Source organism: Vicia villosa, linkage group LG5, assembly GCF_029867415.1.
Source record: "Vicia villosa cultivar HV-30 ecotype Madison, WI linkage group LG5, Vvil1.0, whole genome shotgun sequence".
Taxonomy (NCBI): Eukaryota; Viridiplantae; Streptophyta; class Magnoliopsida; order Fabales; family Fabaceae; genus Vicia; species Vicia villosa.
Window position 1 is genome coordinate 136,288,698 of NC_081184.1, and position 18,951 is coordinate 136,307,648.

The 18,951-nt window shown below is 31.6% G+C and overlaps 1 protein-coding gene across 5 annotated transcripts; it reads left to right on the forward strand.

The window, feature by feature from the left end:
- Positions 1–14,289: 14,289 nt before the first annotated feature.
- LOC131602649 (auxin response factor 3-like) lies at positions 14,290–18,566 on the forward strand. 5 transcript variants are annotated; one of them, XM_058874817.1, is made up of 11 exons: positions 14,291–15,207; positions 15,420–15,476; positions 15,755–15,934; positions 16,111–16,195; positions 16,293–16,383; positions 16,538–16,702; positions 16,829–16,948; positions 17,028–17,103; positions 17,208–17,367; positions 17,455–18,257; positions 18,405–18,566. In XM_058874817.1, the coding sequence occupies exons 1-11, from the start codon at positions 14,944–14,946 to the stop codon at positions 18,420–18,422; spliced, it is 2,019 nt and encodes a 672-aa protein (XP_058730800.1). In that variant the 5' UTR covers positions 14,291–14,943; the 3' UTR covers positions 18,423–18,566. The 5 variants fall into 5 exon arrangements, with proteins under 5 accessions (XP_058730799.1, XP_058730800.1, XP_058730798.1 ...); XM_058874816.1 differs by having other exon boundaries at positions 14,290–15,207; positions 15,764–15,934; positions 17,455–18,566; XM_058874815.1 differs by having other exon boundaries at positions 14,294–15,207; positions 17,455–18,566.
- Positions 18,567–18,951: the final 385 nt, after the last annotated feature.

Below are 18,951 nucleotides of genomic sequence, written 5' to 3' on the forward strand. Positions count from 1 at the left end.
ATTTTGAATGAAATAAATTATTTTCTTTATAATTAAAAAAAACTTATTCTTCATAATTGATATTGATTTGTTAACTATTTCATTTTGAATAATACTATTAATATAAAATTTAATTTATACTTTAGAATTCATATAATTTTATTCTTCACATAATTATAAATATAACTTATTATTAATTTGGAACTTATATTTTCCTTTAATTAAAAAAATTTAAGAATTTAAATTTATTACTTATATTTTGATTCGGATGATTTAATTTTTTTTTTTGAATTCTATACGGGAGAAAATGAAATTTATTACTTATATTTTAAATTTATTTTTAATATGTTTATTTGATAAAAAATATTGAAGAAAACCAAACTATTACTTATATTTTAATTTAGTTGATTTTTTTATTGCAATTATTTTAAATTAAAACACATTATTGGTTTATCAAATATATTTTAATTTGATTAAAAGTATTAAGAATCTAAATTATTAGATATATATATATATATATATATATATATATATATATATATATATATATATATATATAGATTTGGTTGAATTATTAATTTGCAAGCTCGGTAATTTTTGTTTGAAATTTTAACGATCACCAATATTTAAAATAAATTATATTACTGTGTTAAAATTTTAACAATTAAAGCAAGAAAAAAATTCAGGAAAAATATCTTTTTTATGAAAAATTTAAATTCTGAGCATAATAGATAAAAAGAAAATACTGTACTATTTGTATGGAACTAATAAATATTATGAGGGATAAATATGATTAAAATATTGTTTATTCATTCATAAGATTAAAATATATTTATCACCAACATTTTAATCTTATTTGATCAAAAAAAGCACATAAATTTTAATCTTATTTATCACTCATAAGATTTATTAATTCCATACAAATAATAATAGTATTAGTAAAAAAAATTGTGACAACATTTAAATATTAAGCATAATAATTTTAAAAAAGATTCTCTTATTTTGATAATATTTTAATAATTAAAGAAATAAAAATATTCTTTTGAAAATATATTTTATTTATGGAATTTTTAAATATCAATCACAATTGATAAAAATTCAGTAAGATGTTCTTAATATGGAATCAATTAATCTTGAACGTTAATTAAATCTTACGGCTGATATCAATAATTCTCATTTCTCATAAAAGATATCAGTTCTCACCGGATACGCTCCCTATATATATATATATATATATATATATATATATATATATATATATATATATATATATATATATATATATATATATATATATATATATATATATATATATATATATATATATATATCAATCAATTCCAAATATATTATTTTAATATTTATAATTTTTAGTTTTAAATTTTGATTTTAATTTTAATTATTTATATTAATAATTTAGTAAAAAAAACCAAAAGCAATTTTTATGTATGGGAAAGTCCAACTATATACAAAAGTAGATTTTTTTTAAAGAATAAACTTTCTTTGTTAAAGTAATGTTTTTCTGTTTTTTTCTTTTTATTTCATTTTAGAAACAAATACGCGTAACAATCAGTACACGTATGAACACACGGGTATTCAAATCAAAATTCGTGCGAACCCATGAGTTATAATATTTTTTTGTACAGTTAAAAAAAATAAAAGTAAATATATTTTAAAATGATGTATGAATTCAAATACGGGAAAAATGTGTTTTTTTAAATTATTTATGTTACTAAACCCTAAACCCTAAATACAATTTATTATAATTAATATATGGGAAAATGAGTAATATATTATTTTTATATAACTAATATTTTTATATCCAAAAAATGGTATTTATGATCTAAATATTTTGATCAAAAAATAGTATACGGGAAAAAATCTGTTATTGATCTAAATATTTTTATATACGAAAATTTACTATTGATCCAGATATTTTTGTAAATAATATCTAAACAAAAATAATATTTGTATACGAGAAAAAACTTATTATTGATCTAAATATTTTTATATAAAAAAAATAGAATTTATGATCTAAATATTTTTAAACAAAAAATGATATACGGGAAAAAATTATTATTGATCTAAATATTTTTACATACAAAAATTTGCTATTGATCCAAATATTTTTTATAACGATACCTAAACAAAAATAATATTTGTACAGGTGAACATGATATTATTGATCCAAATATTGATTATTAACATGATAATGAAGTTACTAATCAAAATATTTTTTAATTACTTATACATTCAATTATTATTTTTCACGGATAACCAGACATTTTTCTATTAAAAAATATATATCTGAAACAAATTCGCGCCCCGTACCAGAACCCGTGCGAACGCACGGGTTTGTTATAATATAAGAAAATTCATAGTCCTGGAAAAGACATCAATGCCCTTATTGCTTCTAAACTTGACAAGCGGATGTTTTCTCCATCTATATTTCAATTGTTTTGTTCTCTACTCATTTATTATTGTTATGCTTCTAAACTTTTGATCAATTCATAAGGTAGCTTTGGTTTTAGTCTTGGTAACCACATCCCTTTTTCCAATTTCACACTCTTCTTTTGAAATCACCACTTTCTTTCACCCTCCTTCCCTATTATTTTTCTTACAACATTAAATATTTAAATATTATTTTTCAATCATAATATAATTTTTATTATGTTTTATTAATTACATTATTTTATTATATTTTCTAATGGAAAATTTGATAACAGGAAGATAAGGAAGTATAAGGTGGCGTGTTAGAAAATAGTGGATTTGTGTGAGGGAGAAGTTTGTTAAATAAACTTTGAGAAAATGGGTGATGCATTGACAGTGTAAAATATTTTTACACTATCAACCAATCACCACCATGTATCCAATTAAATAATTCTTTTTATTTAATTAAAGTTTAATGACACGGAAGATTGATGGTTTTCTATTGGATGACACGGTAAAACTATTTTACACTGTCAATGCAGTACCTTTTAACTCATAATTTTTTTATCACAATGTAAGACAAAACATGTATGATGCATTATTTCAAATGTAGTAAAAAAACGAAAATAATATTTATATACGGACAAAAATACATTATTGTTTCAAATATTTTTATATACGACAACTACTTTATTATTGATTCAAATATTTTTATAAATAATGTCAACACAAAAATAATATTTATAAACTGGGAAAAACATAGTGTTTATTAAAATATTTTCATATACAAAAAAAATATTATCACAATATTGCATATAAACGGGAACCTGAAGTTACTGAGCACAATATTGCATATTGACGGGAATATGAAGTTATTGATTATTTATATTGAATATTAACGGAAACATGAAATTACTAATCACAAAATTGAATATTAACGGGAACATGGAGTTATTAATTAAAATATTAAATATTAACGGGAACATGAAGTTACTGATCAAAATAGTGAATATTAACGGGAATATGAAGTTACTGATCATAATTTTGCATATTAATATGAACCTAAAGTTACTGATCACAATATTGCATATTAACAAGAACCTGAAGTTACTGATTATTTGTATTGAATATTAACGGAAACATGAAATTACTTATCACAATATTGAATTTTAACGGGAACCTGAAGTTACTGATTAAAATATTGAATGTTAAAGTGAACATGAAGTTAATGATCAAAATAGTGAATATTAACGGGAACATGAAGTTACTGATCACAATATTAAATATTAACGGGAACTTGAAGTTACTGATCACAATATTGAATATTAACGGGAACTTGAAGTTACTGATTAAAATATTGAATATTAACGGGAACATAAAGTTACTGATCACACAATATTGAATATTAACGGGAACCTGAAGTTACTGATTCAAATATTGAATATTAACAGGAACATGAAGTTACCGATCACAATATTGAATATTAACGGGAACCTGGAGTAATTGATTAAAATATTGAATATTAAAAAGAAACATGAAGTTATTTATCAAAATATTGAATATTAACGGTAATATGAAGTTACTCATCAAAATGTTAATTACTTTTAATATACATTTTTTGCTATTAAAAAATATACATCTGAAACAAATGCGCGTCCCGTACCAGAACCCGTGCGAACGCACGGGTTTGTTACTAGTGTTGTATGTAAAATGCAAAATAAGCTCTCTACCCAACGCAATAACGTTTCCTTATCTTTGTGAACAAATATGTGAATTTTCAAAAAAAAATCATTTTCAGATTTTGTACTACACCTAAATCTCACGTATCACTCTCAACTTAATTATGATAGCTTTTGCTTTTAAAATAAAAGATGGAATAACAAAATGTATTTAAAGTATAAAATAATCCCAATATTGATTAACAACGTGAAGTCATTTTTATAATTTATAAATTAAAAGAACTTAAAAGTACATTTATTATAAATATATTCAATTAAATTTTTTTTGATTAAAATTAAATAATTTTTTTATTAGTGTTAAAAACAATAATCAATAAAGATTAGGAATAAAGCACTTATGCTCTGTTTGGATGAAAAAATAAAGTGAAAGGAAAGAAAATAAGAGAAAAGAATATTAAAAGAATGAAAGTGGTGAGAAAGTTAAAGGAATGTGAAATGATTTTTTAGTTGTTTGTTATGAATGAAAGTGAAAAGAAAATAAGAGGAAAGAAAGATATACTAACATAAAATGACTAAAATAACTTTTTTTTTTAAAATTGAATAAACATATTTAAATAGTCTTAGTGTAGTTTTATTTTTATCATCGTTAAACAATATTTATCATACTAAATTATAATTTTATATAACTCAGATTATGTATTATCAATTTATTAAAAAAATGATTAATACAATTTTTTAATAAAAAAAATAAGAGAAAAGGGGTCATGCACTGACAGTGTAAAAAAGTTTTACACTGTCAACCAATCACGACCATGTATCCTACCAAGTCATACTGTTATTTTTAAATTACTGAGATGACATGGTAGAATGATATATTTTCATTGGATGACAGTGTAAAACTTTTTTACACTGTCAGTGCACCACCATTAAACTCAAAAAATAATGTTTATGATGGTGTTTTTTAGATTGATATATTATGCTTCGAGCCATATATCATATAAAATGAAAAACAAATTAATTGGTGATGAAAAGTATACGTAAGCAAAGAAAAGTTTTTAAAAAATGAGGGGCATTTTTGTTTTTTTACATAATTGAATGAACAATTTATACTTTCTTTTCATATTTGGAGAGAAAGTTTTTTGGCATGGGATTAGGGGTGAGAATAGGTCAGGTCGACTAACAGGGGTCTATGGTCTAGCTTACACAGGCACAGGTTAGGTTAGGCTTTTTTTCAAATAGAAAAGGCCTAGGCTTTTTTAAAAGTCTAATTAGCTAAAAAGGTTAGGTCACAGTTCATACAAAAAGTCTTTTAAGCCTAGTAGGCTGACCTATTTAAATATATAGATGAATAATTTAATTATTATTAGAGTTAAATAAGTTTTTGGTCCCTATAAATATTGCAATTTCATTTTTAGTCCCTCCCTGCCTTTAGGCAACGGTTTTAGCTGGTTTTGGCAACGGTTTTCTTGTAAAAACCGTTGCCTAAAGGCAGGGAGGGACTAAAAATGAAAATTGGAATATTTATAGGGACCAAAAACTTATTTAACCCTTATTATTATAATATTGTATTCATATTTTGAATTAAAATACAAAAATCAAGCTTAGTCATTTTAGTGAACGGATGAATATTAACTACAAAAACTTTATGAACTATGTCATAAGTTGTTTTCTTAAATTCTCCCAAACAAATAGTATCAAAAAATTTAAGTTAATAGGTAAACTTGAATAAGTCAACGCAAATAAATATTTAGTTTTGTTAATATTTTAATTTGTTAGTCTATTTAAACATTAGTTAAATTTCTTATTTACAAATGTTTTACTCCCTCTGTCCCATAATGAGTGACCTATTTGAAATAAAATGATGTCCCAAAATGAATGACTCATTTCAATTTCCAATACATTTTTTTCAATTTTACCTTCTAACTCATAAAAGTTTAATCATTCCCAATACATAATAAGGGTAGTATAGTAAAAATATCATTCTCTCTCTTACTTTTAACTACTTTTCTTAATCTGTGTGAAGTGGTGGGCTGAGACACTCATTGTAGGACGGAGTGAGTAATAAAATAGACTTCCATGTAGGCTCTTAGCTCAAACAAATCTTCGAAAAGTCTAGACTTAGGCCTAAAAATAAGTCTTTGTTAGGCCACAAACTAGGCTTAGGCTTTGAAATTTTTGTCAAGTCAGACTTGGTAAAACATAACTCGGTCCAGCCTATTTTCACCCTTACATGAGATCCACCTAAAAACTGCTTTCTTTCCTCTCCGACATTGTATCCAAACAGGAGAAACACATATTTCAATAAACTTTCTCTCTAGCTTTCTATCCACTCACAATACCTAGAAACAAACAATGTGTTAGTTATTTTAATAGGAAAGCCGAAAGCATGCAACCAATCAAACTGGAAAATGAAAAAGTCAAATTTTTCTGGTAGGGAAGAATCATGGAAGCTTAGGCCAGTAGCCTATAGGCATGGGTTATCAATGATTAATTAACGTGTCATGTGCAAAGCAACAAAAAGCTCTTGAATTGCAAGGGTGGCCTAAAGAGTTTATGGTGTACGACTAGGCTAGAAGGAAAAAAAAGAGGTTCATTAATTTACGAATTCCTTAATTGGTTAGGCATTATGACCTGGATTAGTGAGTACTTTTTGTCAAAGAAAACAGCTACTAATGATATGACTCTAATAGTAAATTCAAATTGGGGTAGGCAAATTAATTAACGGTCTGTAAAGTGAGAAAAATGAATGCTTAAAAGCATATCCAAACTCATTTTTCTCATACTCTCTCTTGTGTCCGCAAATTAAAAAAAATATTTATAAAAAGTTTATATTAAAAAAAATAAACTAAAAATTAATTATATATTTTTATTAAAATCAATCTATAATTTTCAAGATAACATTTCTTCATTTAGTTTTTAACTTGTGCTCATAGAATATATAAGTTAGCATTATTCTTATTTTATAGGTTAAATATATAATACGCCTATGTAATATAGACGAGAACCGGTTTATCCCCTGTAAAAATAAAATTTGAATCTCCTTTGAAATGTTAAAATTCTATGTCTTTTGCTTCTTAAATGCACAAGTTACTCCATGTAATATATATCTTTTACTTGGTTTTTTCTTTACCCACCTCCCTATGGGGGTCACCCCCAGCGAAAATCTCATTTTACCCCTGCTTCGGAAATGCATTTCCGAAATATTTTTTTTCTAAATTTTTTCAGACTTCGGAAGTGCATTTCCGAAAAAATCCCAAAAATTGGGATTTTGATTAATTCGGAGATGCATCTCCGAAAAAACAAAAAAAATCTAAAAATTCCAAAAATTAATTTTAGGATATGAATTAATTTATATATTATAAATTTGATATAATTTATGAGTAATAAATAATAATAATTATATATTTTGATATAATCTATTAGTTATGAATAATAATTATTATATATTTCTATTCTGATTCATATTTTAAAATTTAAAATAATTTTAATTAAAATAATTAAAATAATTTCACCTACAAAATGAGTTATAATTTTTTATTTATATATTTATATATTTATAATAATCATTATGTATTTACAAAAAAAATTAAAAAAATGAGTGTTTTAATTTATATATTTATATAATAATTATAATAATTATTATATATTTATAAAAATTATTATATATTTATATATTTATATAATAATTATTATATATTAATTATAAATATATTTATATATTTATATAATAATTATAAAAATTAAAAAATGAGTGTTTTAATTTATAATAATTATTATATATTTATATATTAATTATTATATATTTATATATTATATATTTATATATTTCACTTACAAAATTAATAATTATTATTATATATTTATATATTTCTATTCTGATTCATAATTAAAAATGAGATAATTTTTTATTTAGTTTAAAAAAATTAAAAAAAGATTTTGTCTTAATTTTATTTAATGAATAAATTTTATATTTAATTCTATATAATTCAAAGTTTACTTATGGAATTAAAATGTTTTTGATTTATATAAGTTAGTAAAATAATTTTTAACTTTTAAATAGTTTAGGATGTTTTGATTCACCTTGATTTTATTGATTCACCTTCATTTTATTGATTCACCTTGATTTTATACCTATTAATTGTATTGATTCACCTTGATTTTAATTTTTTTAATAATTATTAATTATTTCGGAAGTATATATCCGAAACATTCCAAGACCAATTTGGTCTTGGAATATTTCGGAGGTTCATTTCCGAATTCCATCATGGGGGTGAGTTCGGAGATGAACTTCCGAAACACCACATTTTCTGAAAATGTAACTTTATTTCGGAGATGCATCTCCGAAACCAATATTTTATATTAAAAAAAACACGTTTTCGGAAGTTCATTTCCGAAAACACCTTTTTTAACAAAAAAAGTACCTTTTCGGAAATGAACTTCCGAAACAAGGGGTAGTGTGGTAAATTCACCGGGGGTGGGCAAGAAGGTTAGGAGGTGGGTGAAGAAATTTTCTTTTTACTTACCCCAAAATTCAGTGTTCAAATTATACGCTTAGGGGAGAATTCAAAAAAAAATTATGGAGATGGAAAATATAATTTGAATCTCCTTTGAAATGTTAAAATTCTATGTCTTTTGCTTCCTAATGATATAAAGATGTTTTCTAAAGGTAAGATGGGAAATATTCAAGCTCTCTCTAATATGTTCAAAAAGTATGTTGAGATCCTATAAAGTTCTCAATCTTCTAAACTCTATAATTTATGTTCATTATATTTCTCAAGCTAAATAGTCCAAAATTGTATAAAAAACATTGGGCTTCAACATTTTTATTGTGCCTTTCCTTTCCTTAAGGATTTTCGTCTTCAAAGAAAAAATAAAGTCCATTCACCTTTAACCTTTTACAAATAATATCAAGACCAAAATTTTAGTCTATAAAGCTTATCTCTTGTTGATATCTGTTAGAGTGCACCCGGTAAAGAATGTGATTCATTGGATGCTTATTCACATTATCTCTATTTATGTTTGACATAGAAAAATGGTTTAAAAACTTCATATAGAGAGCTGACCTAAACCAAAGAAAAGTTAGCATAATTTCCCAAAACTCTTGTCGTGTTATTAGTGATTGATCCAAGTTAATTTTTGGATATATATATAACTATCTTGGTACCCATTTGGTGGATATGCTTAACATCTTTCATATCTTTCATTCTCTTCTCAAAGATAAAGCCATTGAATTTCTGAATGACGACTATTAGATCTTGCCTTGTTATTTGAATATTTCTTATCTTAACATATTGCACCTCTTTCACCAGATTGACATCCTTTTGGCAAAAACATGCTTAACATCTAGAGAGATTTCTAGAGGAAGCTCTCAGCCCATGAAGGGTCTATATGAGGAGGCATCGTCACTCAAAAAACAAGTTGTGGCTGCCTCTGACTAGTATTTTAAGAGGGCAGGGGAACAAATGGCCTTCTTCTACCCAAACCTGGACTTGACCTGGATGAACCTGTTCAAAGTGGTTCGAGGCGGCCAACTAGTGGATGACGAGTAGATCCCATTCTCCTTAACCCTTTATTTTTCAATATGTATTCCCATGGGGAATTATGTAATAGCTTAGTTTGTTTGTTGCCTTTTGGATTTTATCCCTATTTGTACACCCTTTTTTGTGCTTGCGTCCCCAAACCCTTGGCCGCCTAGAAGAGGGCGACAATGGTCCTTTGTTTGGGATCTAATATTTTAATTTCCTCAAGGGCAGAAATGATACCTCATTGAGATTTAACACTTTAATTTCCTCAATGGGCGGTAAGGATCCCTCGCAGGGATCCAGCGTTAGTGATAACCTCAAAGGCCGACGAGGAACCCTCTTGGTGATCCAGCATTTTGATCGCCTCAAAGGGTGGCAAGGATTCCTCACAGAGATCCATTATTTTGATCATCTTATAGAGCGACAAGGTTCCCTCGTGGGGATTCGGTATGTTGATCGCCTTAAAGGGAGACGAGGATTCCTCATAAAGATCCAGCGTTTTGATTGCCTCAAAAAACGGCTAGGATTCCTCTCAAGGATCCAAAATTTTAATCGTATCAAGTAGCGGAAATGACTCCTTGTAGAGATCCAACATTTTTATCACCTCAAAGGGCGGAGAGGATCTTTTGTAGGGATCCAACATTTTTAATTTCCTCAAAGAATAGCAAGGATCCTTCGTTTGGATCCAACATTTTATTGCCTCAAAGGACGGTCTTCTTCAGTGTCCTTACGTTTCATATAAAGATAAAGAGGATAAAACAATGCAAAAATTTAAGAAATAACAGCGTGAGGATCCTCATTAAAAATACTTTCTTTCACACAAAGTGATATGAAAAAGAGTGCATCCTCAAAAAATAACTTGTCCTTATAAGCGACAAATATATGATACTTGCCTGATCAAAAATAAAAACCATGTAAACAAATAATGGTAAAGAAACTAAACATCAGGGGCATTCCCGCTGAGGCTTCTATCTCATATCTCTTTGCTCTTCTAAAGGGGAACCTTTTCATCTCGGCGAGCATCATTTAGAGGCTTGATTCCCAAACTAAGATTCCTGGTATTCATGCATAAAGTTCAAACTTTTTTTATCTTAAGACTCTCCACATAACATTTCCTAGAGATTTCCTAGTCTCCTTGGTTGACTCTAACTCGTCCCCGTCAGAGAAAGGGTATTCCACGCACAGAAAAGGCGACGCCTAGCTAATTAAAATTGGATTTCCCTATAATCATTTAATAATAAAAGAGGGATTTTATAATTAGATATCTGATCTTGACCTCTTTGGCTTGCTCTCCCACTCCCAAGGTGGTCCTCGGCGCTATGTAGTCTTTCACTTGTACTTGCTCCCCGAAGAATCCAACTACTAATCCCTTGAAATCTTGTAGGTTGTTTAGGTCAAGGTGGAGTCTCTCAAATGCATCATAGTAAAATATATTTGAGGAACTCCCTTAATCCAAGAGAACTCTTTTGATCTCTTAGTCATTGCACCTAACGGTGATGACTACAGGGTCGTCATTGTGAGGGTGGATTTTTGTTGCATCTCTTTCTAAAAAAGTGATCTCAATCTCTAGTGTGTCCATCTCAACTTTCTTTGACTCCTTGGGGAGATTATCTATGTTCAATACCTAACGGAGATAAGTTTTTTTAGCGGAGCTAGTCTTCCTTCCCCCGGCAAAATCTCTTACAGTTGTATTGAGTGTATGGAATATGACCTCGTTGCTATCTTCTTTGAATAGATATTTTCTCTTTATTGATATGGATCTTCATGTTTGGTCCCACCCTCGGGAGTTGGACCCTCCTGACCCTTGGGAAAGATCACCATTGACATACTTTTTTAGGTGTCCTTCCTGTATCAACTACTCGATCTCATTCTTGAGTTGGTAGCAGTATTTTGTGTGGTGTCCTTTAACTTTATGGAACTTACAACATATGATTAGTTCAATTCCCATAACATTTGCCTTTAAGGCTGGAGGCATAGGGATATCATCAAGTGGAGAACCTCCCTCTAAATATGTTCACAACGAGTGTTTAGGGGTGTGAAGCTCTATACATCTTTCCTTCTTGCTTGAATGTAACTTTATCCTTGATGAGTGAGGTATATTTTCTATTCCGTGGGTGTTTATAACCATCGGCGTTAGGCATACGCTCTTTTACATCTTGAGACTTTTTCTCAGTGTTGCTCTCTTTGCCCTTTATGTAGCATCATGCCCTTGAGACCACCTATATTATTGGGGTGTCCGGGGAGCGAGGCCCAGAAGTGTCAATGGGCCAAAAAGTTGGGATCCAAGAGACCTTAATATCACATATCCAACAAAAAAACTTAAGGCAATGGGATATGAGTCACCTCTCTTATAAACCGAACATTTTCTTCATTCCTAGTCGATGTAGAACTTTAGCACTTTCATACTTGAAACCCAACAATCTCCCTTACAAGTTTGAGTCATCTATATCACTAGCCTTGATTCACACTAGGACCCATTTTCGCTCCCCCATCGAGCCAACCAAATCTCTTATACCACTTGTTAGGGAATCTAGGGAGTGAGGCCCGAAAGTGCCAATGGGCCAAACATTGGGGTCCAAGATACTTGACACCACACATCCACCCAAAACTTTAAGGAAAATAGGGTATGAGTCATCTCTCTTATAAAACCAATATTTCCTCAATTCCTAGTCGATGTGGGACTTTAGAACTGTCACACTTGAAACCTAACATCTACTAACGAAGATGTTGGCCTATGGGCAAGAAACTCATTGAAGTTCCCTACTTTGAGACCATTCTGGAACGCTCCTACGAACATTTATTGGTTTGGGTAAATGACATGTATACTAGCTTCATTGAAACGGGCGAGGTATTCTCTCAATGAATCTGAGGGACAATGTTGTATATTAAATAGCTTGGTGGTTGAAATCTTCTTGTGTTGACTGGCTATGAACTCATGCACGATTTTCTTCACCAGCTCTGGATAACTGGTGATGGAAACTTGTGTTTCAAGGAGTTAGGTGTTCCGATGATGATCATATGTGTGTTGATGGAGGTGACTTACTCATAAGGATTACTACGCCCATCAAAATTTGCCAAGGAGGGAGGCTTGAACCCTTTGGGGACATGCGCTTCCCATATTTCGTCTAAAAGTGGCTAAAGGTCCAGCACCTCCATCTCCTTTATGGGAGTAGCCTCATGATGGAGTTGTTGGATATTATGGACACTCTCCTCCAAGAGTTTATTTTGGCAGCGCGCATCTCCACCAGGGCATTGAAATCACTATTACCTCTGATATCCTCTAGCACTGGAGATTATGTTCTCCTATCAACCACGAATGGGAATAACTAAGTGTAAAAGTGGAGGTTTCAGTGAGTATCAAAATGGTGATGGTAACAAAAGTTGTGACCTATGTTAGTTTTATCGGGGCTCCATGATGGGCGTCACGATACTGTCAAAAATTACATAATATGTGGCACTCTTATGTTGGTAGGGGTAGCGAGAGGTCTTAGTATTTTTTTGTGGATTAAGGGTTGCTCACGGTGGTGAAAGACCGTGTTTGATGGTGTTTATAGCGATGAGAGAGAAAGCTCACGTGAGGTGAGAAGCTCTATAGCTTTAGGGGTATATCGTGTGTATTACGATCTGTCTTTCTCAACACCCGAGTTAAGGCATTTAAAGAGACCTATGAGCCTAGGGTTTCAGGGACTCGTAAGAAGTAACAAGTGCTTCCTATTGACCAGGGAGTTGTTGACCATCTATTGCCTAGAGAGTCATGGGCATGACTTCACACATGTAGTTTAAGTTTAGGATAATCATTATTATTCATGCTTTCCCCTTAGGGTGAGCCTCTTGCCACGTGAGGTTTATACCTCGGGCGACACGTCATGGGGCGGGCACCCGACGATGTACATATGCCACCCCATTTAAGGGACCCCACATATATATCACTACAATATTCCTCAATCAAAATCTCTTATGGTTTGGCGACTGATTCATAATAAGGTACTAATATATGAGAGCTTAAAAGCTATAGTTTATAATCTCGCATTCACATGTAGCCTATATGAAAACTCAGCCGGAATTTTCATCTATCTTATTTTTTAATGTTCTTTTGTTATTTTAATTTGGAATAGGTTGAGCTCGGCTTTAAATACTTTGATTTTTTTAGTCTCATTAATAGACTCCTTAAAAGTTAGAGGTCTTCTTGCCCCCTTAAGGTAAACTAGAGACTCTGTCTTCAATTGTAATCACACACAACATTATTTTGTACTGTAGAAATCATAAGAGGTCATATAGCAAATGCGCTCATTAGAAATTAACCATTACTTTCACCAGCTTTAATGTTTCACTATCTATCTGAGAAGTCTTCCAAGTTGACAACCAACTCTTCTATGAGAGATTTTCAACTGCTTAAATCTTTTAAGGGCACTGCTCCCCCCCCCCGCCCATATAATTATAAAATAATTCGTCTGGATCCCTCAAGTCATTAAATAGATAAGTGTAAAGTAAATGAAGCCTCTCTTGAAAATCTACCAATTTTAAAACTTGGTTTCCCCTCCTTTGTATTTCCTAAATTCAGTTGCAAACCATGTTTAAGTAGGGAACATCATCTATCCAGTTAGATTTTGGATCAACCTTAATGAACTTTGATTAAGAAGAAGGATAGGTGTGAGATTTGGCCAAATAGAAAGGGACAGAATAGACAACCCCCGGAAATACAGGGAACCCGTACACCAAAAAATAACCTTGACAAACAAAAAGTGACTCACTCTTACTACTGTACAGTTTTTGTTGTTCTCTTCTCTCTCTTTCCTTGTCTGCCACACCACACATCACACCCAAACAGTCTTCAGCATTGCAGTCTCTGCAACACTGCTGCACCTTAAGCATACACAGCAAAAGAGTAAACACAAGTAATAATACCAACAATAATTAGCATTAATAGCCACTTGAAAAGTTACATAAAAAACTCATTTTTATTATTATTATACATATATCCTAATGAAAGCTGGATTTGATGCCTACCCAAAAGCCCATTCACTCAATGAGAAAAAGAAAGTAAAAGGAAAGAACCCAAAAAAGAAACAAAAGGAAAAATTGGCAGAGAGTGAAAGGTGAGTGAGTGAGTGAGTTTTTTTGTAGTGGGAGAAGAGAAAGAGACTATCTTTCTTTCTCTTTCTTTTTGGAGTATTATTGGGTCAGTCAGGTTCTTTCGCCAATGCCAAAGCTCTTCTTCACGCTCTCTGTCTAAATAACATGATATATCATATATCACTCTCTTTCATCTTCTTCTATACCAATAACTACAAACACTTTCCTTTTTCTCTTATCTTCATCTTCATCTTCTCAACATGGGTTTGATTGATCTCAACACTACTGAGGAAGATGAAGCACCTTCTTCTGGTTCATCGTCAAATACAAGCCTTGGTTCTGTTTGTTTGGAGCTGTGGCATGCTTGTGCTGGTCCTATGATCTCTTTGCCGAAGAAAGGGAGTGTTGTTGTTTACTTCCCTCAAGGACATTTGGAACATGTTCATGATTTTTCGCTGTCTTTCTCTGAGAATATACATATACCTTCTCATGTGTTCTGTCGGGTTGTTGATGTTAAGCTTCATGTGAGTTTTTCTCTGTTGTTGTTGTTCCCTTCTTTTCAGCGTACAAATCGAATGCTGTCTGTAACTGGTCGGGTCATGGCTCATTATTCTATTTTCTGTTTTTTTTTTTTTTTACTTTTTCTTCTTAAATTTGGTTTCTTTGTGGGTTTTGTTTGCTTGGTGAGATAATTGATGGAACGTGTTTGTGTTTTTTTTGTTCTTCTTTTGTGCAGGCTGAGGAAAGGAACGATGAGGTGTTTTGTCAGGTGTTGTTGGTTCCTGAAAATGAGGTGAGGCTTATTTATGTTTTTTTGGCAAGAGTTCAGAAAATGGAAAAAAATTTGAACTTAGAATCTTGAAAGCTTTTAGGGGTCTATGAAGAATTTGACAAATTGAGATGATTTTAATGAAATTGCTTGATTAAGCTAAGTGTCATGTTCCTCTAAGTGCAAAGTAGATATAGGCTTGTTCTTTGTCTTTGTTCATTTAGAATACTAGAGAGCTATGTTGGTATTAAATGAAGTGACTTTGTTAGGTGATTTTAAATGAACTTGGTTGATTTTTGTAGCAAATGCAGCAAAAGTTGAGAGGAGGAGAAGTTGATGCTGATGGTGGAGAGGATACTGATGCTGTTATGAAGTCAACAACACCTCATATGTTTTGCAAGACTCTTACTGCTTCTGATACTAGCACTCATGGTGGATTTTCTGTGCCTCGTCGAGCAGCTGAAGATTGCTTTCCTCCCTTGGTACTTACTTTGAATGTCGATGCATTCCTATTTGTTCTTCTAGATTGCTCTTATAGATGCTTTGAAATGAGTCACTCTTGTCCAATTTTGATAGTTTTCCTTCATCAAAACTGGTATCCAATTTCTTAAATTATTTCTTCCAAAGCATTTTGAATTTATGTCCGCTTCCTATTTAGGATTACTCGCAACAAAGACCTTCGCAAGAGCTTGTGGCAAAGGATTTGCACGGCCAGGAGTGGAAGTTTCGACATATCTACAGAGGTTTTTAATTCATTTCTCATGTTTATAACGACAGGAACATATCGGGTAGAATGCCAATTGATTGTTTGTGTTTGTATTTTGTTTCGAATGAATACAGGGCAGCCACGAAGGCATTTGCTTACAACTGGATGGAGTGCATTTGTTAACAAGAAGAAACTTGTATCTGGAGATGCTGTTCTTTTCCTCAGGTAAGATGACCTAGATTCTTTCGAAATGTTACATTGTATAACAAGTACTGGATCGGCATTTTATATTTTTCGCCTACACTTACTTTCTGCTATCTAAGATTAGGGAATAGAATCTAAACAAATATGACAATATCTCAACATTGACAAATGGCAGGGGTGAGGATGGGGAGTTGAGACTGGGAATCCGTAGGGCAGCTCAATTGAAAAACTGCGGTAACTTTTCATCCCTTTCTGGCCAGCAATTGAATCTTGGAAGCCTTACAGATGTAGTTAAGGCTTTATCTACTAGATGTGCCTTTAGTGTTCACTATAATCCGAGGTATTTTTCTCGCCGTTCACCTTTAGTAGTTCATGAGATGGAAATTGTTCGTTTCTATCTACAATTTGAGGAGCGTTATGCTTGAGATCTAATCAATCTTTTCTATACTTTACTCTTTCATTGTAGGGTTGGTTCATCTGAGTTTATAGTACCTATCCACAAATTCTTGAAGAGCCGCGATTATTCTTACTCAGTTGGAATGAGGTTCAGGATGCGTTTTGAATCAGAAGATACTGCAGAGCGAAGGTTTGTTCATGATTATATGCGCTTTCTACATGTTGATAATCCGATTAAAGAAAATCCTAATCATATTTCTTTTATGCAGAATCACAGGATTAGTTATTGGAATTTCTGATGTGGATCCTGTTAGATGGCCTGGATCGAAATGGAAATGCTTAATGGTATTTTGCAGCGAATTTTTTAACTTCACATCATTCATCATTTATAGTTATGACGAGTTATGTTTCCTCATTTTTAGAACAACTTAAATTGATTGCAATTATAGGTAAGGTGGGATGACTTGGAAGCTTCTAGGCTTAACAGGATTTCGCCATGGGAGATTGAGCCCTCTGGCTCAGCTTCCACCACCAATAGCGCAATGTCAGCTAGTTTGAAGAGGACTAAGATTGGATTACCTTCAACAAAGCTAGAATTTCCAGTTCCCGGTAAATTTCTATTATTTGTTTTGTTTTTAATTTGATTTGTTCTACCTCATGCAACATCATTGATGGACTGCTCCGTTTTCACGACAGATGGAATTGGAACATCAGACTTTAGGGAATCGCTGCGGTTCCAAAAGGTCTTGCAAGGTCAAGAAATGTTAGGTGCTGATACTATTTTCGACAGTATTAGTGCTCGGAGTCACCACCAGTTATCTGAATTACGAAGGTGCTATCCCGGTTCAACCTATCCCGGGATTGCATCAACAGGAAATAGCATCGGAATCCCACAAATGAATTCTGATGTTTCCTGCAATGGCTTTGGCGAATCGTTCCGATTCCAGAAGGTCTTGCAAGGTCAAGAAATACTTCCTAGCCAACCATATGGAAGAGCCTTGTCTGTTGTTGACAAGGCTTCTAGAAATGGTGGCTTTGGACTTTTTGATGTGCCGAGATCCAGAAATGGATGGTATTCTCAAACGAATAACAACTCGCATTTTCATTCATCCGCGTTAATGTACCACCACCAGCAAGGTGCCAATCCAGTTTCAAACTTGGATTACAATAACAAAATAAATCCGGCTATGGAAGATAAACTCTGCCAAAGAGGATCATATCATGCTTCTGAAGACTCAAACTCATTTGCTACACGTTCACATGATTCGATTTCACTACAGATAGGCGGTCAAGAGATGGTTTCCACATGTAAAAGTAGCTGCAGAGTGTTTGGTTTTTCATTAACCGAGGGTGCTCCCATTGCAAATAAACAGGCGGAACCATCTGCTGTCACTTTACCGATAAATCCCGGACCTTCCTCCTTCACAAGACATGTTGAAGAGGATTTCAATCCAAAGCATTCACTCAGGAGCAAGGGTGTAGAAAGTTATTGTACCAAAGTAAGCAATCTTCATCCTGTGCGAAACATGGTAATCGATAGAGTATTCTAGTGCACCTTTTAAAAAAATGAATCTGCGAGTTTTCGAACTGGAATAGTTGATAGATGAGAATAGACATCTTTGATAACTTAGTATTATTGTCTGCAGGGTGTGCTGCAGTGTTGACTTGAAAATTGTGATGTATGCTAACAGTGATGCTAGCTTGAGGTAGCATAAGAGAATGTTTGTTGTTGTTATTGTACTTGTGTTTGTTGTAATAGCTTAGGATATTGAGAACCAAAAGATGTTGTTAACTAATTGCTGAGTTTAGATGTTGATCTTAAATTGGTTTATGTATTAATCATTTGAAAACTGTTTCTGGTAATGGATGGAAAAAAGTAAAGTTAGGTTGCAGAACACGGCTTTTCATTTATGTGACCATTTGGTTTGGTTAAGTGTGTTGCAAACTTTGCACCTAAGCCAAAGTGTGTTAGAAATGTTCATCAATGATCCATCTTCAATTTTGCATCTATGACCCAACTAACTCCAACAAAATATGAAAAAATCGAATGTTATGCTACACAGTACATATAGATATAGCTTGGATCTTGCTACCATAAAATCTTGATTGGTCGGAAATGTGTAACCTTTCTTTTCCTATACTCTCTCTGCTTCACGATAACTATGATAATGGGCGTTTTAGGAAAAAATATTT

Coding starts and splice junctions, on each gene's coding strand:
- LOC131602649 (XM_058874815.1), top strand. CDS start 14,944: ATGGGTTTGATTGATCTCAACACTACTGAGGAAGATGAAGCACCTTCT. Junction 15,477..15,754: donor TGTTGGTTCCTGAAAATGAG/GTGAGGCTTATT, acceptor TGATTTTTGTAG/CAAATGCAGCAAAAGTTGAG. Junction 16,949..17,027: donor GAAGATACTGCAGAGCGAAG/GTTTGTTCATGA, acceptor TCTTTTATGCAG/AATCACAGGATTAGTTATTG.